Source organism: Triticum urartu, chromosome 3A (genome assembly GCF_056163025.1).
Source record: "Triticum urartu cultivar PI428250 chromosome 3A, HENAU_Tu73, whole genome shotgun sequence".
Classification (NCBI taxonomy): domain Eukaryota; kingdom Viridiplantae; phylum Streptophyta; class Magnoliopsida; order Poales; family Poaceae; genus Triticum; species Triticum urartu.
Genome location: NC_141875.1, coordinates 615746764 through 615771383, shown reverse-complemented (window position 1 = coordinate 615771383; position 24620 = coordinate 615746764). Strand labels below are relative to the sequence as shown.

The following is a 24620-nucleotide window of genomic DNA, read 5'->3' as shown; positions in this document are numbered from 1 at the left end:
CCGGCCCGGCGACTTCGGCAGCCGGCTCGGGGACTTCCGCACCCGGCTCGGGGACTGCGGTAGCCGGCCCGGGGACTGCACCAGCACAACAGCCGGCGGTCGACTCCAGCACCTCACCACCCAGCCCGCCCACCCTGGTGGCAGTAGCCACATTGGCAGTAGAAGAAGTCGCGGCTCCATCATGGGCTCAGTCCATCCTCAACTTCCTAGTAAACCAAGACCTGCCGGCTAACGAAACAGAAGCAAGACAAGTCCAACGTCGAGCCGGAGCATACACAATCGTCAACAGAGAGCTCGTCAAGCGCAGTGTCACTGGAGTCCTCCAACGGTGCGTCGAGCAAGAGAAAGGCATTGCAATCCTCAGAGACATTCACCAAGGAGAATGCGACCACCATGCGGCCTCAAGATCACTTGTCGCCAAAGCCTTCCGCCATGGTTTCTTCTGGCCGACTGCTTTGGATGATGCCAAATAATTAGTTAAACATTGCAAGGGTTGCCAACTCTTCAGCTCCAAGCAACACATGCCGGCCTCGGCACTCAAGACCATTCCCCTCACTTGGCCCTTTGCCGTTTGGGGACTGGACATGGTGGGTCCATTCAAGACGGCACGCGGCGGCATGACGCATTTGCTCGTCGCCGTGGACAAATTCACCAAGTGGATTGAGGCAAAGCCGATCAAGAAGCTGAATGGGCCGACTGCTGTGACATTCATCGCAGACATAATAGCACGGTACGGCGTGCCACACAGCATCATCACCGACAATGGCATGAATTTTGCCAAAGGAGCCTTGGCACGTTTCTGCGCAGCCCAAGGTATCCGGCTGGACTTAGCATCCGTCGCCCACCCGCAGTCAAACGGCCAGGTCGAGCGAGCCAACGGCCTCATCCTCTCCGGCATCAAGCCCCGACTGGTCGTACCTCTGGAGCGCTCAGCCGGCTGTTGGCTCGATGAGCTGCCGGCTGTCCTCTGGAGTCTGCGCACTACACCAAACAAGTCAACCGGCTTCACCCCTTTCTTCCTTGTGTATGGTGCCGAGGCGGTCATCCCAACTGACATCGAGTTCGACTCGCCTCGAGTAACCATGTACACGGAAGCGGAGGCCAAGGAAGCACGAGAAGACGGTGTCGACCTGCTGGAAGAAAGCCGGCTGTTAGCCCTCAGCCGGTCTGCCATCTACCAGCAGGGTTTGCGCCGCTACCACAGCCGGAAGGTCAGGCCAAGATCTTTCCAAGAGGGTGATCTTGTGCTCCGGCTGATCCAGCGAACAGCCGGCCAGCACAAGCTCTCAGCCCCTTGGGAAGGCCCCTTCGTCATCAGCAGAGCTCTAGGCAATGACTCCTACTACCTGATCGATGCACAGAAGTCAAAGGCACGCAAGAGAGACGACTCCGGCAAGGAGTCGGAACGACCATGGAACGCCAACCTCCTTCGAAGGTTTTACAGTTGAAAGGCAGTATGTATCACGCTAACTTTTGTATTAAGTACAAGACAATAGGCCCCCCGAGGAGGGCTCGGGGACTGCCATCCCTTATTTATGAATGAAAAGTATCATGCTTATGACCTTGTCATTTCATTTACTTGTTCCGTCCGGCACCGGGTTCGACTAGTCAACTCGGGGACTGGCCGACTGGAGTTATATTAGAAGTCCTACCCGCAGTCAGACAAGTAGTGTGCCGGCTCCCAAGCCTTCTCTTGCCAAAAGTCACAGTTCGAAGAACCGGCTGTCCGGCTGGCAAGAGTTAAAGGCGGGAACGGGCGCCCACACAAAAAACGGCTAGGGACTAACGGACTAATATAACAAAAGCCGGTTTTTCTCACACCACCAAATGGCTACCAGAGTAGCCGGCCGGCCGGTTTCCATTCACTTCACTTCAATCCAAGAAAGCTCAAGTACTTGCCTCCCCAAAAAGGGAAGGCGGCAAAGGAAAAGGCCTAAGGATAAAAAAGCATACGCGAATGGAAACCAAACATGCACATAACAATATTTACATAAAAAGACCTCCAAGAGGCCAGCATTCAACATAGTTTGGATACACCCCCAGTGGGTGGAACTGCGAAACTTAATGAAGATTGTTCAAAAGACAACAAGCAGGAAAGATAAAGATGGCAGGTCAAGCCGGCGGAGCGACCGACGAGCCGGGCTGGTTGGCGGAGACGGTCGCGCCGGCTGAAGGAGCGGCCGGCTGGCGAACTTCGGCTTGATCACCGCCTCCCGCAGAGGGCGCGCTGCCACGCGCCTCATTGCTGGAAGCGCGGTCGGCCTGAGGTCGGCCGGTTGTTCCACCAGCCGGCTCGACGTCTTCGCCGTCCTCCTCTTCGTCATCCTTGCCCTTGTCGCTGGAGGCAATCTCCTCCGCCGAGTCCTCGCCCACCGCCGGGTTCAGCCCGAACCATTCCTCCGGCTGAGCAACACCGTCATCATCAATTTCGGGTGCGAAAACGCTGATGTCGGTGCACTCGGCGATCGTCGAAGCCCGCTGGGCGATAGCCGGCCTCACCTCCTCCCGCTCCGCGTCGGCCTCCATCCGCCAAGTGCGCAGCTGGTCTAGGCTAGCCCGGGGTACCAAGCCCGAACGAACTCCAACGCCCGCCCGGCTCCAAGGCGGGCCGCCGACGCCTTCCAAGCCTCAAAGCGACCGATGGCGACTTCCAGCCAGTCGGCCGTCCGGCTTGGGGTGCGGGGGATCGTCTCGCTGGGCCAGAGGGAGGCCAACACTTGTGCCCCGGCACGTTGGAGCCGGCGAAGCATCCGATGAGCCGGCTGCAACCGCGCCTGGACAGCCAAGAGCTGCTCCTCAAGCGTCCGGTTCGCATCCGGCGCGATGTTGGCCCCCGCCTGACGACGCGCCTCGCGATGGGCCTCAATGCTTTGGGCGGCGAAGGCGGAGTAGCCCGGGAAGTAGTCTGCAAAAAACAACAAGCAGCAGCTCAAGATAAGCCAAAAACCCAGGCGGCAAGGGGCAGGAGAAGGGCGAAGAAGGCGGCTTACTGTCGATCAAGTCCTCGATCCGGCCGAAGCCTTCATCCAGGGCTCGCCGGGTTTCAGCCCAGCTCGCCGCCTCGGTCTCATACTCCGCCTTCAGGGCGGCTTCGCTATCATGTGCCGCCTGCAAGGCCGCGCTGTGGCTCTTCTCCTGGTCGGCCAGCTTCTTGGCCAGGCGATCACGTTCCTAGACCAAGGCGGCGTACTCAGCGTCCTTGGTATGAAGGGCGGCTTTCGCTTTGCCGAGCTCCTTCCTCAAGTCGGCGTTGGCCCCTGAAGACAAAGAAAAAGAAAAACCAATAAGGAAAGAGTCGTCAAGAAAGATCCGACCCGACTGCTCAGCAGTTGGCCCGAATCTCGGGGACTACACCCAGTGGGTGCGCTGACGCGCCCCCACAGGAGACAGACAAGATCGAGCACTTACTTCGGCTGTCGGCCAGGTCGTCGGTCCTCCGGCTCAAATCCCGAGCCTGGGAGTTGAAGGCGGCAGCACGAAGGTTGTGATATTCCTGAAAGTTCAGACAAAAAGCAAAGTAAGGTAGCCGTCGAGAAAGATCCGACCCGACTGCGCAGCAGTCGGCCCGAGTCTCGGGGACTACACCCAGTGGGTGCGCTGACGCGCCCCCACGGAAGAAATTAAGAAAGCAAAGCAGCCAAGAACGAAGGACTCACCCGGATGGTGGCTCGCGTCGACAAGAACTCCTGGGTGAGCTGTTGCAGCAGGGCGGCCTGAGCTTGCAGCCGGCTCCGGACCCCTTGAGCCGCCACATTCAGCTCGCCAGTCCCCCCGCTGGGAGTCCACTCGGACGTGGCAGTACTGGCCGCCTCCAGATCGTCCGCCGACTGGCCTGCGCCCGTAACTCAGCACAACTCCGGCGGAGCGGCGCCTCCCCCCGCGCGCCGGCTCGTCGCCGGCTGCACCTCGAGGTCAGCTCTGTTCTCCGGCTCACCTCCGGTCGGCCCCTCTGGCGCCGCTGACGATTGGCCACCTTGGCCCGCTTCGGTTGGCGCTGCTGGCGGCGCTCTCCTCGTGAAGGCCACGGGGTCCTCCCCCCTCTCCATCAGCGGCGGGTCTTGGACGATCTCCTCCGCCAAGGGCAATGGGGTGTCGGGGGCTACGGCTCGGAGGGGAATGGTGAGCAGCGGAGGCTGGTTGCGCGAGCTTTCCGCCTCCGTCTCCGCGGTCGCCGCCTCCATCTGGGCCTTGGCCGCCGCGTCGGCCTGCTCCTTCGCCGCCTGGGCGGCCGCCTTCTCCGCCGCCTCGCGCTCCTCCCGCGCTTCGCGGGCGTTCCGCTCTGTGGCCTCCCTGAGGTCGGCGCGGGGGTCCACGCGGCGGGAGCTCGAAGACCCTCCAGCCGGCCCCACTACGGAGCCGCCCGGACCCCCCTCAAGGGAAAGCGGTGCCCTGTCCAGCAAGCAAGAAAAAGTTAAGAAGAATATTCGAAGAGAAAGAGAATGATGAAGGGCATGCGACCAGGCAACCGGCGACTTACGCTGAAATCGCCTGAGGCTGCTTCACCGCCTTGCGGAAGCGGGCCGCCTTCGCGGCCGCCTCGTCTCGTTTTGTCGCCGCGGTGGAGGGCTTGGACTTCTTCGGCCGACTGCCGAAGAGGCCTGAAGCGGCCCGGCGCTTCTGCGTGCCGCCGGCAGCCGGTGCGATGGACGAGCCCGCGCCCTGATAGTCGGCCGCCGGCTGGCGACGCGGGGCGACTTCGGCTTCAGCATCGTCCGGCCAGTCCTCGAAGCTCGCGGTGAACCTTGAGCCTCCGGGCTCGGCGTTGTCCCCCACGACTGCGTCTTCCATGGTGGCCGCCCCCAAGTCCGGGTCGTCAACGTCGTCCACCGTGCGGTCGGGGGCATATTGGCGTTCAATCCCTGCCGCCCCAGCCGGCGGCGGAAGAAGAGGGTTCTGCTCAAAAGAACCGACTGGTCAGAGGCCGGCCGTCATGAAGCCGGCTGACAACAAAAAGAAGATAGAGAGAGAAGCTTACCACGGGCGGAGGATTGGCGCGAGAATACGGCGCCTTGCCGTATTGCCAGTCCCCGGCGAGCTTGCAGTTGGCGATGTAATTAACCATGAGCGCCACCTCCGCGTGGGGCATTTCCCATGTGCTCAGCCGGCTTGGGTCGAAGCAGCCGCTCATCTGACACATCATATGGGGCCGGCTTTGGAGAGGAAGAATCCGGCGCTCCACGAAGGCGGCCACCAAGTCGGCCCCGCGCAGGCCTTTCGACTGGATCATCACCCGAAGCCGGGAGACGGCGGTGTTCCCGGTCGGAGACAGTGACCGGGACCAGAAACTCCACGAGGGCTGCCTCCCAGCCGGCGGGCCGGCTACGTAAGCCGGCAGGTTGATGTAGTCTCCTTGCTCGGCGACGTTCTTCACGTAGAAATATGATTTCTGCCAGACCTTCACCGACTGGATCAGGGGGATGGGCGGGAATGGGTTGTTCTCGCTCGCCCTCCTCATAGCGATGAAGGCCCCGCAGGGGGCGGGCACGCCGGCGACGACGGTGCCAAGTTTGCTCTGGAAGAACTCTCCCCAGAGCTCCAGCGTGGGGAGCAGCCCCAAGAAGCCTTCGCAGAGGGAGACGAAGGCCGACAGTAGCATCACCGCATTGGGCGTGAGGTGATGCGGCTGGAGGTTGTAGAACTCGAGGAAGGAGCGCAGAAATCCGCTCACCGGAAGGCCGAAGCCGCGCAGGCAATGGGAGCGGAAGACGACCCGCTCGCCCTCCTCCGGCGCCGGCGAGATCTCCGTCTCCGGCGCCAAGCGGACCTGCACGAGGTTGGCACCAGGCAGGCGCCGAGTCTGGCGGAGGAACTCCACATGGTCTTCATGGACGTTGGAGCCATCCCACGAGCTTGACAACGCCATGGGAGCAGGACGATGTGGGGGTGCTGTGATGGGAAGCTGCGACGGCAGCGAGAGGAAGAAACGAGGATTAGGAGGGGCGGAGCGGGAGAGAGCGTGCGAACCTCTGTCGCTCTCCCTCCTCCCCCTACTTATAGGCTCGCGTGGCGGAGCCGAGGAGGCGCGGAGTGGGGAAGCGTGGGGATCGATCGTGCCCACTCCCCACGTCCCGCGATTATTGAGCCTTAACGGCGAAACAAAACTGCCTCGGGAAGGCGAGTGGCCCCTGTGGGCCACGAAAGATCCGTGCCCGGACCAAGGCTCGCGAGTGGCGGGCCCGGGCCTGCTGCGGCGCCCCATCGCGCGCCTGCGCTCGCAGGATCTCGCTGCCACGTGGCCGCGGGAGGGCCCGTGGTCAGCACGCAGGTCCCCCCCCCTCTTCCCGCCTGCAAGACGCGAGGCTCTCTGAAGTCGGCATACACCCTCTAAGCCGACTCTTCCGGATAGGAAGCTGACCAAGCTTCTCGTCCCTTTGTCCGCCTCGAAGCTCGATCAGCTTCGGGGACTACTGTCGGAGTAAATAGCCATGGATAGCCCAGCCGGCTTCCCCTGGCCCTTCTGAAAAAATTACGAGCCAGTCCGGCTCTCAAGAATCCAAGACATGGAGCCGCCTTCCCCTTGCTGGCTGCCACCCAGGCCGGCTTCCGGAAGGCGGTCCGACTTTAGCCCTCATGAAGAAAGCCATGGGAGGGCCGACTTCGAGAAGCCGGCCATGAGAAGGCCGACTCTAAGAAGCCGGCTCCCATAAAGCGGTCAAGACCGTACCCACAAAGTTTGCACCCACCTAACAGTGGTACGACGGGCCGCCAGCGTGGCCCACGGACGGTGGGCCCCTTCGGACAGAGAGACGCCCGAAGGCGGCCACGCCTCCAACCAGTCGGCTCGAGACGGAGCCGGCTCCCCGCAGTCGGCTAGCCGCCTCCCTCGAAGGAGACGCCCTATTAAGGAGACAAGACACGGTGAGGCTACAGCGATCGCCAGACGAGCGGCGGCACTGTAGCCACGCCTACCACGACGAAGCCTACGTCACCAAGATGAAGCCACAGTAACCAGCCGCCGACCAGGCCCTGGACAGTGGGACCTGCCTGTCGACCAAGGGGCCGGCAGCCGGCGGGACCCACCAGTCGGCGGGCCCCAGCAGCCGGTGCAGAAACCGGCGAGTGCAGTCACAGACGGCTGGGCCCCGCACCCAGTCGGATTACCATTGTACCCCCAGGGGGTAGGCCTATATAAACCCCCCGGGGCACCCATGCAAAGGGTTCGACCCCCCGGCTAGTTCTAGACACCCCGCAAGGAGAAGAAGCAGGCTAGCCGTGCCCTTCTTCCTCCTCCCACCAAAACAGCTCGAGGAGCATTGTGTAGCTACTTGTTCATCTAGTGATCATGCGGAGACCCCGCAGAGCAGCAGTAGGGGTGTTATCTCCACGGAGAGCCCCGAAGCTGGGTAAGATTCGCCGGCGTGCATGTCTTCGCCTTATCCCGTTTCCAGGCACCGGCGATGTCTTACTGGCTCCCACAATGATAAGCCACCCGTTGGCATATGTCGCACCTACCACCCGACAAAAACTCTCCCTCAACCTCAGTTGGATCTAGAGTTCGTGGGACGTCACCGAGCTGAACGTGTGCAGATCGCGGAGGTGCCGTACCTTCGGTGCTAGGATCGGTCGGATCATGAAGATGTACGACTACATCAACTGCGTTGTCATAATGCTTCCGCTTTCGGTCTACGAGGGTACGTGGACAATACTCTCCCCTCTTGTTGCTATGCACCACCTAGATGGATCTTGCGTGTGCGTAGGAATTTTTTTGAAATTACTGCGTTCCCCAACACCTCCATGGCTCTAAGACCACAGGAGACGAAGTAGACTGACGGTGGCACCGGATGGAGGCACGAGAAACCCTAGTCAAAAGGTCCTCTTTCTTCCACGGGAAGAAAGAAAACCATCTACTCCAAATTTAGCTTCATAACTAGCAAGATGCCCATGCGTTGCATGGAACATAAAGATGCATTTATACGAGCTGTTTATCTTGTGGGAGACGAAGATGAACGAGGGAAGGCCTTATCTGCAAATATGGAGAGGGGTGCAGGTATCTTTTTACAAAATTGCCATAGTTTGCTTTCTATCCGTCAGATATAGATCGGACGGTTTATATTGTAAGATGGCAGGCACACCATCATCACCAACTCGGTTTTTTTATGAGAGTAGAGATAAATAAGTTTCCACTTTTCAGTGTTTTGTTACCTAGGTGCTGGATCTGGATATAAGAGCATTTAGATCACTATCATAATAATCAAAAAGTCACTTTTTCTACCAATATTGTTTCCTTTCTTTTTGCAAGTAATATTTGTTTTCTCTGTGGCTTATTTCTATCTACTCCAAATTTGACTTCATAATAATACGTTTCCACTTTCCAGTGTTCCGTTATCTAGGTGTTGGTACTTACTTCATAATGATCAAAAGGTCACTTTGGAACACAGATGATAGGAGCACTTCTCAGGGACCATGCATGCGGGCAACATAATTTATTCATCTTGCAGGGAGCTGTTCTCATGCCGTGATGCATTGGAAGTAGAACTTTGCGCATGTATGGAGAGTCTCTCACTTGCTATCCAACGTACTGATCTGCCAATCTATAATCTATAATACTTAAATAGTTGATCCTCACTACTTCTAATTCTCTCAACATGAAAGCCATCCACCTCACCAAGTGTGTCACGTTAGCATCCACTAACAATATTTTTCAACCCATGCAAACATTATTTCATTATCACTAATTCTCTCAACATGCAAGCATCCCACCTCATAATACACTACAATATTTTCAGCCCATGCAAACCATACCAATATGTTTATTTTTGTCACTGGACATATGTAGTAGAATAGATAATTATCTTTTAATTTAGATCTTTTCCTTCATATATAAGTCATTTGTAATTAATTTTTATATTCTCGCAGCAACGCGCAGGGAAATTCCCTAGTTCATATTGAGATGGATTCCCTACTGGCAGTGAAGTTGGTCAGTGGTGAATGCATGGATAGGTCGTTTTTTACTTCTTTGATTGGAGAAATCAAGCATCTAAGGTCTCTTCGTATTACGACAATATCAGATGTTCCTCGTGATCAGAATCGGGTCAGCGATTGCTTAGCAAAATTTGCAAGAGTCAAGGTATAACACTAGTCTGGTTGGGATCTGGTATCCCCGAAGTAGTTGATTTATGTAAGAACGGCCAAAGACAAACGCCGACCGAATCCCATGAGATCCATCTGAGACAAACCTCCACACGCCTTCTGACGATGCTTGAAACATCACCGGGACGGGGCTAGGCGGGGAGGATCGTATTCCATCTGCAAGAAGCCGCCACCACCTCATTTTCTTGAGCAGGGCAAAAACGTTAACAAAACTCAGAAAAGCATCTAAAACAGAGCCCTCCCGCCGGCAAGGGCTAGGATCCACCGTGCCTAGGAGGCGAAGCGGACCGGCGGCGCCAGCGAGAGACAAGGAAACCCTAGATGATAGTTCGCACGAGGGCAGGAGCGAAGGGGTACGGGGGAATCGGAAAGGAAAACCCATGCAATGATGTGTTTGAATCTGAAATTTTGGCAACCAGAGAAAGGGTTAATGCTAGCCTTGCAATGGAGTAGATCCCAAGTTCGGACTGCTGTGTGGCTTGGGTCAGGTCCGAAACAATTTTGGAAAAAGGAAACTATTCTAACGCAACCTGAGCAAAGGCAAGTTTCTGCGTACAATTTACAAGCTGATTCGTCATTCATGGCACATGGAAAAAACAAAAGAGGTCGCCCACCGTGGGGCTCGAACCCACGACCACAAGGTTAAGAGCCTTGCGCTCTACCAACTGAGCTAGACGGGCTGTCTTGATTTTGTTTTGACTTCTAAGTAACTCTTCCATGTAAGACGCATAGAAGGTGTCACTACATCCTACTCCCCCTAGCAAAAAAGAAGAAGCAAACACTGATATAAAATGACAAAAATAGTGAAGTACAGATTTATCTCTATATATGAATTAAAAAAATTTATTTCTATATTGTACACTTAGTAGGGGTGTGCACGTATTGTTAGGTCCTCATTTTAACCAACCAAATGTGCCACATGCCACCAAAATCATGATGGGAACACAGTCGCAATAGAAACACTGATTTAGCATTCAGAAACAACGACAGGACAGCTCTCAAGTTTGACAAGATATACAAAATCAATAAGTTGACAATAATCGACAGAATTTAATTAACCAGAGGTACACGGCTACTACTTACACTACTTGCAAGGCTGCTCCCTTTCCTCAACAATCAGCATTTTTTCATGGTGAAATAGGAGGGTGCTAGCCACAAAGGGCGGTCCAGCAAGCTACACAAGCATCAGTTAGTTAGCCCATGTTCAACTGATCAATTGTCACTAGAGGACGCTTTGCAGCCGCGGCAACCACCGCGTTGAGTTGGAAAGAAACCCTCTGGCTCTGGCTCTGGTTCTGGCAACGAGGCTGATGTTGCTTGCTGCCCCTCTGATCCTGCGAATAGTTTGGACTACGATCGGCAGGGATTGCTTCGGCTCCCTCGTTGCCATCTTCTGCTTCTTCAGTCTGAGTTGGTGGCTTCAGTGCGGGTAGGAGCTGGTAGTTTTCACTCAACAAAGTGTCCTGCTCAGGTGGCAGAGGAATCGAGCCAGGTGGAGCGACAGACTTGGGCAGCGGGATCTTGTTCCGGCTGCGTGCCAACTCAAGTAGAACCTGTGACATCAGCAAAATGACTTGTCAACCACCTATGCATACAGAGTACTTTGTGTCAGCTAGAGTTTTCAGGGATCTGATAAAACATAAAACAAGCACTTGACTTCAAAGCATAACCGCAAGAATTGTTCATAGCCTTTATCTACGCAAGATCCTGTTTAGTTGCACTTACCGGCTAACCCACAAGTGACTACACTTGTGAGTGACCCTCAATCTCTAATATCTTTGTACTACCTAATAATATGATTCATCAACATTTTAGGTATATCTTCAGATGCCAGCCTCATACACATTGAGAATCATACCCTGTCCATTTCGTGTTTCTATATAAGTCCAGCCATGCATTCCAAAACATTGTTTTCTACTACGCTTAGCCTGTTCCTGGATATTTGGAGAGGTGGGAGTGGGGGGGCACCAGTGTACCAATGAATTGGTAGATAACCGTCGTTACGGAGTGGTATGTGGGGAATTTCAAATCGGAGGAGGAAACCCACAGGCCACAGCAGACACACCTGAGTTGGAATAGGCTAAGAGTTCTAATAATCTTTTGTTCCTTAAGTTAGGAATCGTTTCAACAGAACCTGCAGCAGTCACATTCTGCGGCATTTTAAGTCTGCATCCATCCAAGACACTGGTCTTGAGTCACCTATATAAAGGTCCCGTAGCTGCAGTGACTGATGCAAGTTATCAGTAAAGAAGTCTCCCCCTAATCTCTATTCGCCATTACCCCGTTACCTTTTTGATCTGTGATGGCTACAGCTACAGTGCCTCCTAGTCAATACCTCATCAGCCCTCTAACAGATGCTCTCCCTTCTATGTGATTATTTGACTTGACGCATCCATGAAGAGTGTCCAAATCTGAGGCTCTAACAGATGCTCTCCCTTCTATGTGATTATTTGACTTGACCCATCCATGAAGAGTGTCCAAATATAACGGAAGTTATCGAGAATACACATAATATATCTAAAGAGTAAAACCAACTAATAAGGAAACCGAGCATTCTTGTTTCCAGTTGCAACAGAAGGCTGCTACGGTACAAAGCAGCATATCTGCACTAACAGAAGAGGGTATTTATTTCTTGCTTGCTTCTCTTCTCAAAGGTTTCATTATGCATATGGTTCCTTTGCGTATTAAAATCTTCATGTGGTTTGTCCACAAGCAAGTGATACTCACAAAGGACAACTTAATTAAGAGGCGATGGGTAGGCAATTCGCGGTGTTGTTTTTGTGATCAAGATGAAACAATACAACATTTATTTCTTGAATGCCCACTTGCCAAGTTACTTTGGAGAACGATTCATATAGCTTTTAATATTAATCCTCCAGTAGATATTGCGTCTCTGTTTGGGACGTGGTTAGCTGGGGTTGAACAGATTACTGCGGCTCGTATTCGGATTGGAATATGTGCACTATTATGGGCTATATGGAACTGCAGGAATGATATGATTTTTAACAGACAACACACTTTAACTTTTTTGCAGGTTATCTTCAGAGCTACAGCTTGGATCCGTACGTGGTCCTTACTCACTCCTATGGACTCCAGGGAGCCTTTGGTTACTGGGTGCAACCAATCGGAGATGGTAGCTCGGGTTATATTCAACCGGTTCGGATGACGCTCGCATAACAGGATAGGAGTCTAGGGAGCTTATCCTTCTTATCACCGTATCGGTTGTCATTGTCCGCATGTATTTTTCCTTATTTTTACTTTGTTTTGCTCCGTTTGCGAGTACTCTTTGGATTGTTAATAAGAGGGCCGCATGCATCATCATGATGCAGAGGCCGGGGGCATGCCTCCATTTCCAAATGAAATAAAATATGGAACTACTAGTAGCACATGATTCCTAAGATTTTGGACCCTTCAGCAGATAAGCATTCAGTGCCTCTTTGATTCGCAGGATTTTCAAAATGCAGGAACAGGAAAAATGTAGAAATAGAGTGTCATGTCCTCTTATATCCTATGGGATTTGGAGAAGTGTTTGATAACACAGGAAAAACAAAGGAATTCTACAAAGAAGTTCGAGTGCATGAAAAGTTTCCTTCAAAATTTAGTACAAATGAATCCTATGGAAAAAATCCTAAGGATTCCAATCCTACAAATCAAACGACCATCACAGGAAAAAAATCCTAAGGATCCAAATCCTGTAAAAACCCTATGAAATTCCTTTGTATCAAAGGAGCCCTCAACTTTCCAAATAAGGCATGGGTTCAGGTGAGGATTCCTAATAACACATGGACTAAATTGAATGTCAATCTTTTCTGCAACTGGCCTCTCCTTCCATCCTCTGCTACTAGCAGCAACCAGGGATGTAACTGTCAGCACTCCCTGATTACCCACCAAACTGGCAAAAGTTTGGTCGGTTCCAACCTCCTACAGGATAAAGGAGTCATCTTGGTCCTCATGGTAGGGCGCTGAAGTACTACTACTTGAGAAGTTGAGAATTTGGAAATGAATCTGCGTTTAAATCTCACATTCCCTCTTATGCTTTCCTTATAATTTCAGTATAACACCGACTGATATGTTGGTCCCTCGGACCGCTACAAGTGGATAAAATGACATTTCGTTAGCTGAAGGATTCGAAACCGAATCTCTTCGTTGCGGATGGTGGCTTCTAACCACCATGTCTGAAGCTTTGATTGTTGTGTTCTTATCCAACAATGCATTCTATTAATAAATCCACCCTTATTTCAAATTTAATTTTCCTAATAAATATCTCTCAGCCAAGAAGCAGCAATTAACTGAAATCTCAACAGAGCACATTATTTCTTGTATGGAGATTATTTCTTCCGCGACACATCTGCACATCCTCTATTATGCTCACTGTTTCCCCAACTGGAGTCCACAACATTACTCCCTCTGAATCCGATAGGTTCATAGGAGATTGTTTCGTCATTCACCAATTGAAGAAGGTAGCACCAGAGCCGTTGAGCGTCGTGCACCAGGTCGTATAATGAAGCTACGAAACCTAGTAAATTTCGGAATCTAACAAGGATAATATACTAGAGTTTTTTGGTGAGATTGGTGGTACTCGTACCTCGCGGGGCGGCGGCTGGGAGAAGGAGAAGTTGACCTTGGCCTCGATGGCGAGGCGGACGTCGTCGGCGTCGAGCTGGGACTTGGCTGCGTGGTCGGCGTAGACCTGGGCGTCGCCGACGTAGCGGTAGGCCAGGTCCAGGAACTGGTGCACGACGCGCGGCTCGTACTCGCCCTCGCCGAGCCCCATCGACCGGAGGAGCTCCCGCACCACGCGCGCGTCGCGAGGCTCGTCCGGGCCGGAGGCTCCTCCCGCAGCACGCCGCCGCGGACGGAACCGATAGCCGCACGCCGCCGCTATCCATGCTCTGGTCGGGGGTTTCGGGGAACGAATCAGAGGGTTAGATGTTATATAAAATGGGAGAGTTGCATTGCTGTCAACAAAGACGCTTTGGCCGAGTGGTTAAGGCGTGTGCCTGCTAAGTACATGGGGTTTCCCCGCGAGAGTTCGAATCTCTCAGGCGTCGATGTTTTTAAGTTTCTTCTATTTCTTTGTGCCTTATTTCATTCTGCTCCATTTTTTCTGTCTTATTTATTTATTTTCCGTGAAAAGGTTTTTCTTTAACTCCAAGGCATCGTTTAAAAAAAAATCTCTGATATATTTCTCTATACTCAAGTCTTTTTTACTCTTTTTTCCCTGCCTTATTTCATTCTACTCCATTTTTTCTGTCTTATTTATTTATTTTCCGTGAAAAGGTTTTTCTTTAACTCCAAGGCATCGTTTAAAAAAAAATCTCTGATATATTTCTCTATACTCAAGTCTTTTTTACTCTTTTTTCCCTGCCTTATTTCATTCTACTCCATTTTTCCCTTACTCTTTTTTTTCTGTCTTATTTCATTCTACTCCATTTTTCTCTCTATTCTATCTACTCCATTTTCTCACTGTCTTATTTCTTCTTTTCATGAATGATTCTTTTTACTCCAAGGCGTCAACATTTTTTATTTTTCATTCTTTGGCTTATTTCTCTACTAGCAAAAGAGCCTGTGCGTCGCAATAGAAGAAGAAAATACCGCACGGCCCTAGCCCAGTAACCACAACTAAGACCCCAATAGGTCTTGCCGAGGTTATTGACGGTTTCCTTCGTCTTCATTTTGGCTTTAATGAGCTGTTCATTGCAATCCAGATCGGTGTCGGTACGAAAGAAAGATGGATCGTGTGCTATTAACTAAGGTTGCATCCTAAATAGCATTTAAAACATTTAACAGGTAAAATAACATCATATTCTACATATTTTTCTAATCAAATTTCATGTATAACATGTTAAAATTGGAGTTAGAGTTTAAAAAATACAGGTACTTTAAAAAACTATTATTTGTTATAAATGGACGGGAGGTTAATTATATAAATGTCAGTGATTTTCTGCTAAAACGAAAAAATGATTCATTTTCTGTCACTTAATGGTGGAGTGCGGGTTATTTACCAGAAAAGTGAGGGGGCAGTAAAGACGGTTCGTTTTCTCACTTAAATATGGATGGCGGGTTAATTCACTGAAAACAGAGAGGGTCTCTATAAAAATTGCTGACGGTGAACGGGCAAAAGCACTCCATACTTTATTAGTAGGTAAGATACTCAGGCGTCGATGTTTTTAAGTTTCTTCTATTTCTTTGTGCCTTATTTCATTCTGCTCCATTTTTTCTGTCTTATTTATTTATTTTCCGTGAAAAGGTTTTTCTTTAACTCCAAGGCATCGTTTAAAAAAAATCTCTGACATATTTCTCTATACTCAAGTCTTTTTTACTCTTTTTTCCCTGCCTTATTTCATTCTACTCCATTTTTCCCTTACTCTTTTTTCTCTGTCTTATTTCATTCTACTCCATTTTTCTCTCTATTCTATCTACTCCATTTTCTCACTGTCTTATTTCTTCTTTTCATGAATGATTCTTTTTACTCCAAGGCGTCAACATTTTTTATTTTTCATTCTTTGGCTTATTTCTCTACTAGCAAAAGAGCCTGTGCGTCGCAATAGAAGAAGAAAATACCGCACGGCCCTAGCCCAGTAACCACAACTAAGACCCCAATAGGTCTTGCCGAGTTTATTGACGGTTTCCTTCGTCTTCATTTTGGCTTTAATGAGCTGTTCATTGCAATCCAGATCGGTGTCGGTACGAAAGAAAGATGGATCGTGTGCTATTAACTAAGGTTGCATCCTAAATAGCATTTAAAACATTTAACAGGTAAAATAACATCATATTCTACATATTTTTCTAATCAAATTTCATGTATAACATGTTAAAATTGGAGTTAGAGTTTAAAAAATACAGGTACTTTAAAAAACTATTATTTGTTATAAATGGACGGGAGGTTAATTATATAAATGTCAGTGATTTTCTGCTAAAACGAAAAAATGATTCATTTTCTGTCACTTAATGGTGGAGTGTGGGTTATTTACCAGAAAAGTGAGGGGGCAGTAAAGACGGTTCGTTTTCTCACTTAAATATGGATGGCGGGTTAATTCACTGAAAACAGAGAGGGTCTCTATAAAAATTGCTGACGGTGAACGGGCAAAAGCACTCCATACTTTATTAGTAGGTAAGATACTCAGGCGTCGATGTTTTTAAGTTTCTTCTATTTCTTTGTGCTTTATTTCATTCTGCTCCATTTTTTCTGTCTTATTTATTTATTTTCCGTGAAAAGGTTTTTCTTTAACTCCAAGGCATCGTTTAAAAAAAATCTCTGACATATTTCTCTATACTCAAGTCTTTTTTACTCTTTTTTCCCTACCTTATTTCATTCTACTCCATTTTTCCCTTACTCTTTTTTCTCTGTCTTATTTCATTCTACTCCATTTTTCTCTCTATTCTATCTACTCCATTTTCTCACTGTCTTATTTCTTCTTTTCATGAATGATTCTTTTTACTCCAAGGCGTCAACATTTTTTATTTTTCATTCTTTGGCTTATTTCTCTACTAGCAAAAGAGCCTGTGCGTCGCAATAGAAGAAGAAAATACCGCACGGCCCTAGCCCAGTAACCACAACTAAGACCCCAATAGGTCTTGCCGAGTTTATTGACGGTTTCCTTCGTCTTCATTTTGGCTTTAATGAGCTGTTCATTGCAATCCAGATCGGTGTCGGTACGAAAGAAAGATGGATCGTGTGCTATTAACTAAGGTTGCATCCTAAATAGCATTTAAAACATTTAACAGGTAAAATAACATCATATTCTACATATTTTTCTAATCAAATTTCATGTATAACATGTTAAAATTGGAGTTAGAGTTTAAAAAATACAGGTACTTTAAAAACTATTATTTGTTATAAATGGACGGGAGGTTAATTATATAAATGTCAGTGATTTTCTGCTAAAACGTAAAAATGATTCATTTTCTGTCACTTAATGGTGGAGTGCGGGTTATTTATCAGAAAAGTGAGGGGGCAGTAAAGACGGTTCGTTTTCTCACTTAAATATGGATGGCGGGTTAATTCACTGAAAACAGAGAGGGTCTCTATAAAAATTGCTGACGGTGAACGGGCAAAAGCACTCCATACTTTATTAGTAGGTAAGATACTCAAGTTTTTATACTCTAAAATTGACGCATGATGGTGTGTTCTTATGTTTTGTTGTAGCTACTTGCCGGTATCAACATGTCTTTCTTGTTAGAATTTTAACAATTATTTTAGTGGTAGGCTGAAACATCATAGATTATGTTTCCTTTGTAAGAATTACAATATTTTTTGCGGGGTAAAACATTACAATATTACAAGCCCATACTCCAAGGCAATATATTTTAAATTTTAATTCCCTGGCTTATATCTTTATACTCAAGTTTTTCTTAACTTCAAAATTGACTCATGCCGAGCAGGGGTGGTTGGATGGGCTGGCATGAGCTCGGCGTGTAGGGGTGGGAACAACAACAAGGGAAAGTTCCCTCCCACCAAGCTCGGGCTGGTTTTCGGTATACGCAAAAACAAAGGAATGATATTCTACATATGCGGTCTGGGAGGCTGGTTTGCAATTTACTGCAAAATAAAATTACAGTACGCCCGGTTTTACAGTATCTGACCTGAATGTTTGTTTGTTTTTTGCGCCGAAACACTACAACGATAGTTATTTTTATTCTTTTACGGTATGTGCTAGAGTTCCTCTAAGCCAAACAATGCTCCATGCTATGAACACGACCGGTGATGCATCACGGTATGTCATAACTGATGTGGTTGCTCCGCCTAGCTTGGTGATACTTTGTGCTGGCTCAAGAAGCTTGCAATGCATCAGCTCGCCTCCCACGGAGTGTTTGTAGCTGGCATGGAAATGAAAAAAGCGTCTATAAAATTAGAAGAGAGGCTATGTTTTCAAGGTGGTTTTGTGCAAAATATTGCCACATGGTGATAGTCAACCTACGACGTACTCCTTCCATCATTGAAAAAGTGTACTTCCAACTTTGTTGGAAAGTCAAAATTTTTATGTTTGACCATATTTATACAATAATAGATCAACATTTATGCCATCAAATTAGTAGCATTAGATTCCTGATAAAATATATTTTCGTCATATACCTATTTGAATTCACAAGCATTGATATATTTTTGCACAAACCCGGTCAAACTTTAAGATAGTTTGACCCTTGAACAAAGTTGGAAGTGCACTATTTCAAAAATGGAGGGAGTATATGTAAATCAAATCTGATACAAACTTATAATTTTATAAGAATTAAGACTTCAATAGTAACTATTATTTTCATTCACCAAGAACTTCATTTGTTTCTAAATATAAGACCTTTGAGAGGTTTCAATATGGACTACATATGGAGCATAATGAGTAAATCTACACTTTAAAATATATCTACATATATTCGTATGTAAATTGGAATCTCTAAAATGGTTTGTATTTAGAAACGGAGAGAGTAGCTATTTTTTGGCGGTTATGAGAAACTTGTTTTAGGGGTTATGAACCCGCGATCCTCCTTCCTCCCCTACAGCGCCCAAGGGCGGCTCGGGCGCCGGTCGCGGCCACGGGGAGGACCACCCACCCCCTGCGGACGGAAGTGATGCTTCCAACGCGAGCCTTGTCGTGTTCCCGGCTTCGTCCCCCCGCTCCCCTGCTGGTATTCTTCCCTACATCTCCAGTGAGCTATCCACCGAGATCGTCTCCTCACCTGCTACCCCACCTCCGCCGGATGCTCCTGCTCCTCCCGTGGAGGTTGGGCCGGTTCCGAAAGGGGATCCCACCCATTCCTCTCCCCGCGCCACCCCGGGTCAGGCGGACCTGGGGACCCCGGCGCCGATGGCTCTGATCCCGGCCACGCCCGCCTCTTCGCCGACCCGCCCCTCGACCTCCTCATGCATTGCCCTGGGTGGGGTGTCGACGATGGTGGTCACCCCGGTGGCCGCCCCTCCACTCCCGCCTCGGTCTGCGGCGTACTCCAGGAGGGGCCGGTCGACCTCGACCCCGGTGACCTCCTCGCGACGCAGTGCTCGAATTGAGGCGGCCAGACCGGCGGGCAGCCCGGCTCTTCCCATCCCTGAGCGTGCTGCTCTACGGGCCGCTTCCCGGAACCTTGAGTTAGGTACCCCATCCATTCCGACCACCTCTGCTACCTGTTCCTTCTCTGCGTTGGAGTCGATTCCGCTTGGCCGCCTCGCTAAGGTGGCAGCGGACTCGGCCATAGTGTTCAGGGGGGAGGTTGCCCCCCCCTCTAGTTCAGATCGAGGCGATACGTGCGCGGGAACTCCTTGATGGTCGTCTGGCTGAGGCCCGCGCATGTCTCTCCTCCTCCTCGGCTACCCCTACCGGGCTGTTCCGAGCGTCGGCCCTCTCGCGGCGGTCGCCCCGGGTGAGATCCGGGGCTGCACCCGCGCGCGTACTGCAGCCCTCCGCGCCCAGAGCGCCTCACGTGTCTTGGGGTCAAGCAACCCCTCGATGGATGCGTGATGCGGACCATCTTCTGGAACATCCGCGGTTTCGGCCAAGCTGGTCGGCGCCGCCAACTCATCGACTACATGCGAACCGAGCGAATCGACATCGTGGCAATCCAAGAAACGATGCGGACTGAATTCTCCTTGTTGGAACTTGAGCATCTAAGCTCCGACTTGTTTGCTTGGCATTGGCTCCCTTCTAGTGGGAGTACGGGCCACTCAGGTGGCATCCTCCTAGGCGTGAAGGATGCCACCTTCGAGGTAGGAAGCATGGACCGAGGAGAGTTCTTCGTTAGCATGGAGGTGTTTGAGCGGGCTCTTAATTTCAAATGGGAAATCATCACGGTTTATGGCCCTGCCGATCACCGCCGATCTGAGGCCTTCCTCGTGGAGCTCCGTAGGAAGGTAGCCTCTGCCCAGCTACCGGTGGTAGTGGGCGGTGATTTCAATCTCATCAGGACGGAAGAATATAAGAGCAATAATTTAGTGAATTTCCCTCACATGCAAATGTTCAATGACTACATTGCTGACATGGGGTTGCGCGAGCTCGATCGGGTCGGGGCGAGATTCACTTGGACTAACCGCCAGGTTGATCCGACTCGCTCGGTCCTCGATCCGGTCTTCGTCTCCCCTGAGTGGGACATTCGTTGCCCCCTAGCATCGCTTCAGGCGATTACGCGGATTGGCTCAGACCACGTCCCCCTTCTTCTCTCTTTGGAGAATGTGTTGGGGAACGTAGTAATTTCAAAAAAATTCCTACACACACGCAAGATCATGGTGATGCATAGCAACGAGAGGGGGAGAGTGTGATCTACGTACCCTTGTAGATCGACAACGGAAGCGTTAACTTGGTTGATGTAGTCGTACGTCTCCACGGCCCGACCGATCAAGCACCGAAACTACGGCACCTCCGAGTTCTAGCACACGTTCAGCTCGATGACGATCCCCGGACTCCGATCCAGCAAAGTGTCGGGGAAGAGTTCCGTCAGCACGACGGCGTGGTGACGATCTTGATGTACTACCGTCGCAGGGCTTCGCCTAAGCACCGCTACAATATTATCGAGGATTATGGTGGAAGGGGGCACCGCACACGGCTAAGAATATGATCACGTGGATCAACTTGTGTGTCTTGGGGTGCCCCCTGCCCCCGTATATAAAGGATCAAGGGGAGGAGGCCGGCCGGCCCCTATGGCGCGCCAAGGAGGAGTCCTCCTCCTAGTAGGAGTAGGACTCCTACTAGGAGGGGGAGAGAAGTGGGGAGGGAGAAGGAAAGGGGGGCGCCGCCCCCCCTCTCCTAGTCCAATTCGGACCAGGGGGGAGGAGGCGCGCGGCCCACCTTTGGCTGCCCCCCTCTCTCTCCACTAAGGCCCATATGGCCCATTACTCCTCCCGGGGGGTTCCGGTAACCCTCCGGCTCTCCGATTTTCTCCGAAATCACCCGGAACACTTTCGGTGTCCGAATATAGCCGTCCAATATATCAATCTTTATGTCTCGACCATTTCGAGACTCCTCGTCATGTCCGTGATCACATCCGGGACTCCGAACTAACTTTGGTGCATCAAAACTCATAAACTCATAATATAACTGCCATCGAAACCTTAAGCGTGCGGACCCTACGGGTTCGAGAACAATGTAGACATGACCGAGACACGTCTCCGGTCAATAACAAATAGCGGAACCTAGATGCTCATATTGGCTCCTACATATTCTACGAAGATCTTTATTGGTCAGACCGCATAACAACATATGTTGTTCCCTTTGTCATCGGTATGTTACTTGCCCGAGATTTGATCGCCGGTATCTCAATACCTAGTTCAATCTCGTTACCGGCAAGTCTCTTTACTCGTTCCGTAATACATCATCTCGCAACTAACTCATTCGTTGTAATGCTTGCAAGGCTTATGTGATGTGCATTACCGAGAGGGCCCAGAGATACCTCTCCGACAATCGAAGTGACAAATCCTAATCTCAAAATACGCCAACCCAACATGTACCTTTGGAGACACCTGTAGAGCACCTTTATAATCACCCATTTACGTTGTGACGTTTGGTAGCACACAAAGTGTTCCTCTGGCAAACGGGAGTTGCATAATCTCATAGTCATAGGAACATGTATAAGTCATGAAGAAAGCAATAACAACATACTAAACGATCGGGTGCTAAGCTAATGGAATGGGTCATGTCAATCAGATCATTCAACTAATGATGTGATCCCGTTAATCAAATGACAACTCTTTGTCCATGGTTAGGAAACATAACCATCTTTGATTAACAAGCTAGTCAAGTAGAGGCATACTAGTGACACTCTGTTTGTCTATGTATTCACACATGTATTATGTTTCCGGTTAATACAATTCTAGCATGAATAATAAACTTTTATCATGATATAAGGAAATAAATAATAACTTTATTATTGCCTATAGGGCATATTTCCTTCAGTCTCCCACTTGCACTAGAGTCAATAATCTAGATTATACTGTAATGATTCTAACACCCATGGAGCCTTGGTGCTGATCATGTTTTGCTCGTGGAAGAGGCTTAGTCAACGGGTCTGCTACATTCAGATCCGTATGTATCTTGCAAATCTCTATGTCTCCCACCTGGACTAGATCCCGGATGGAATTGAAGCGTCTTTTGATGTGCTTGGTTCTTTTGTGAAATCTGGATTCCTTCGCCAAGGAAATTGCACCAGTATTGTCACAAAAGATTCTCATTGGACCCGATGCACTAGGTATGACGCCTAGATCGAATATGAACTCCTTCATCCAGACTCCTTCGTTTGCTGCTTCCGAAGCAGCTATGTACTCTGCTTCACATGTAGATCCCGCCACGACGCTTTGTTTAGAACTGCACCAACTGACAGCTCCACAGTTTAATGTAAACACGTATCCGGTTTGTGATTTAGAATCGTTCGGATCAGTGTCAAAGCTTGCATCAACGTAACCGTTTACGATGAGCTCTTTGTCACCTCCATATACGAGAAACATATCCTTAGTCCTTTTAAGGTACTTCAGGATGTTCTTGACCGCTGTCCAGTGATCCACTCCTAGATTACTTTGGTACCTCCCTGCTAGACTTATAGCAAGGCACACATCAGGTCTGGTACACAGCATTGCATACATGATAGAGCCTATGGCTGAAGCATAGGGAACATCTTTCATTTTCTCTCTATCTTCTGCAGTGGTCGGGCATTGAGTCTTACTCAATTTCACACCTTGTAACACAGGCAAGAATCCTTTCTTTGCTTGAAACATTTTAAACTTCTTCAAAACTTTGTCAAGGTATGTGCTTTGTGAAAGTCCAATTAAGCATCTTGATCTATCTCTATAGATCTTAATGCCTAATATGTAAGCAGCTTCACCGAGGTATTTCATTGAAAAACTCTTATTCAAGTATCCCTTTATGCTATCCAGAAATTCTATATCATTTCCAATTAGTAATATGTCATCCACATATAATATCAGAAATGCTACAGAGCTCCCACTCACTTTCTTGTAAATACAGGCTTCTCCAAAAGTCTGTATAAAACCAAATGCTTTGATCACACTATCAAAGCGTTTATTCCAACTCCGAGAGGCTTGCACCAGTCCATAAATGGATCGCTGGAGCTTGCACACTTTGTTAGCTCCCTTTGGATCGACAAAACCTTCTGGTTGCATCATATACAACTCTTCTTCCAGAAATCCATTCAGGAATGCAGTTTTGACATCCATCTGCCAAATTTCATAATCATAAAATGCGGCAATTGCTAACATGATTCGGACAGACTTAAGCATCGCTACGGGTGAGAAGGTCTCATCGTAGTCAATCCATTGAACTTGCCGAAAACCTTTTGCGACAAGTCGAGCTTTGTAGACAGTAATATTACCGTCAGCGTCAGTCTTCTTCTTGAAGATCCATTTATTCTCAATTGCTTGCCGATCATCGGGCAAGTCAACCAAAGTCCATACTTTGTTCTCATACATGGATCCCATCTCAGATTTCATGGCTTCAAGCCATTTTGCGGAATCTGGGCTCACCATCGCTTCTTCATAGTTCGTAGGTTCATCATGATCTAGTAGCATGACTTCCAGAAAAGGATTACCGTACCACTCCGGCGCGGATCTCACTCTGGTTGATCTACGAGGTTCAGTAGTATCTTGTCCTGAAGTTTCATGATCATTATCATTAGCTTCCTCACTAATTGGTGTAGGTGTCACATAAACAGTTTTCTGTGATGCACTACTTTCCAATAAGGGAGTAGGTACAGTTACCTCATCAAGTTCTACTTTCCTCCCACTCACTTCTTTCGAGAGAAACTCCTTCTCTAGAAAGTTTCCGAACTTAGCAACAAAAGTCTTGCCTTCGGATCTGTGATAGAAGGTGTATCCAATAGTCTCCTTTGGATATCCTATGAAGACACATTTCTCCGATTTGGGTTCGAGCTTATCAGGTTGAAGCTTTTTCACATAAGCATCGCAGCCCCAAACTTTCAGAAACGACAACTTTGGTTTCTTGCCAAACCATAGTTCATAAGGTGTCGTCTCAACGGATTTTGATGGTGCCCTATTTAACGTGAATGCGGCCGTCTCCAAAGCATAACCCCAAAACGATAGCGGTAAATCAGTAAGAGACATCATAGATCGCACCATATCTAGTAAAGTATGATTACGACGTTCGGACACACCATTACGCTGTGGTGTTCCGGGTGGCGTGAGTTGCGAAACTATTCCGCATTGTTTCAAATGTACACCAAACTCGTAACTCAAATATTCTCCTCCACGATCAGATCGTAGAAACTTTATTTTCTTGTTACGATGATTTTCAACTTCACTTTGAAATTCTTTGAACTTTTCAAACGTTTCAGACTTATGTTTCATTAAGTAGAAATACCCATATCTGCTTAAGTCATCTGTGAAGGTGAGAAAATAATGATATCCGCCACGAGCCTCAATATTCATCGGACCACATACATTTGTATGTATGATTTCCAACAAATCCGTTGCTCTCTCCATAGTACCGGAGAACGGCGTTTTAGTCATCTTGCCCATGAGGCACGGTTCGCAAGTACCAAGTGATTCATAATCAAGTGGTTCCAAAAGTCCATCAGTATGG

The 24620-nt window shown here is 49.1% G+C and overlaps 1 protein-coding gene and 2 non-coding genes across 3 annotated transcripts; 1 reads left to right on the top strand and 2 right to left on the bottom strand.

The window, feature by feature from the left end:
- Positions 1-9697: 9697 nt before the first annotated feature.
- TRNAK-CUU (transfer RNA lysine (anticodon CUU)) lies at positions 9698-9770 on the bottom strand. Its single transcript has one exon. It is a non-coding gene; the product is annotated as a tRNA-Lys (tRNA).
- Positions 9771-10040: 270 nt separating this feature from the next.
- Positions 10041-13943, bottom strand: LOC125548893 (transcription initiation factor TFIID subunit 9-like). Its single transcript, XM_087513596.1, has 2 exons — positions 13676-13943; positions 10041-10643 (listed from the first exon to the last, which is right to left on the bottom strand). The coding sequence occupies exons 1-2, from the start codon at positions 13862-13864 to the stop codon at positions 10284-10286; spliced, it is 549 nt and encodes a 182-aa protein (XP_087369722.1). The 5' UTR covers positions 13865-13943; the 3' UTR covers positions 10041-10283.
- Positions 13944-14059: 116 nt separating this feature from the next.
- On the top strand, positions 14060-14141 carry TRNAS-GCU (transfer RNA serine (anticodon GCU)). The gene has a single exon. It is a non-coding gene; the product is annotated as a tRNA-Ser (tRNA).
- The last annotated feature ends 10479 nt before the right edge of the window (positions 14142-24620 follow it).

Bases quoted from the DNA above. Each gene is read 5' to 3' on its own strand.
- LOC125548893 (XM_087513596.1), bottom strand. From the start codon at position 13,864: ATGGGGCTCGGCGAGGGCGAGTACGAGCCGCGCGTCGTGCACCAGTTC. The intron at 10,644-13,675 runs GTACGAGTACCA...CTGATGTCACAG, and splicing joins CCCAGCCGCCGCCCCGCGAG to GTTCTACTTGAGTTGGCACG.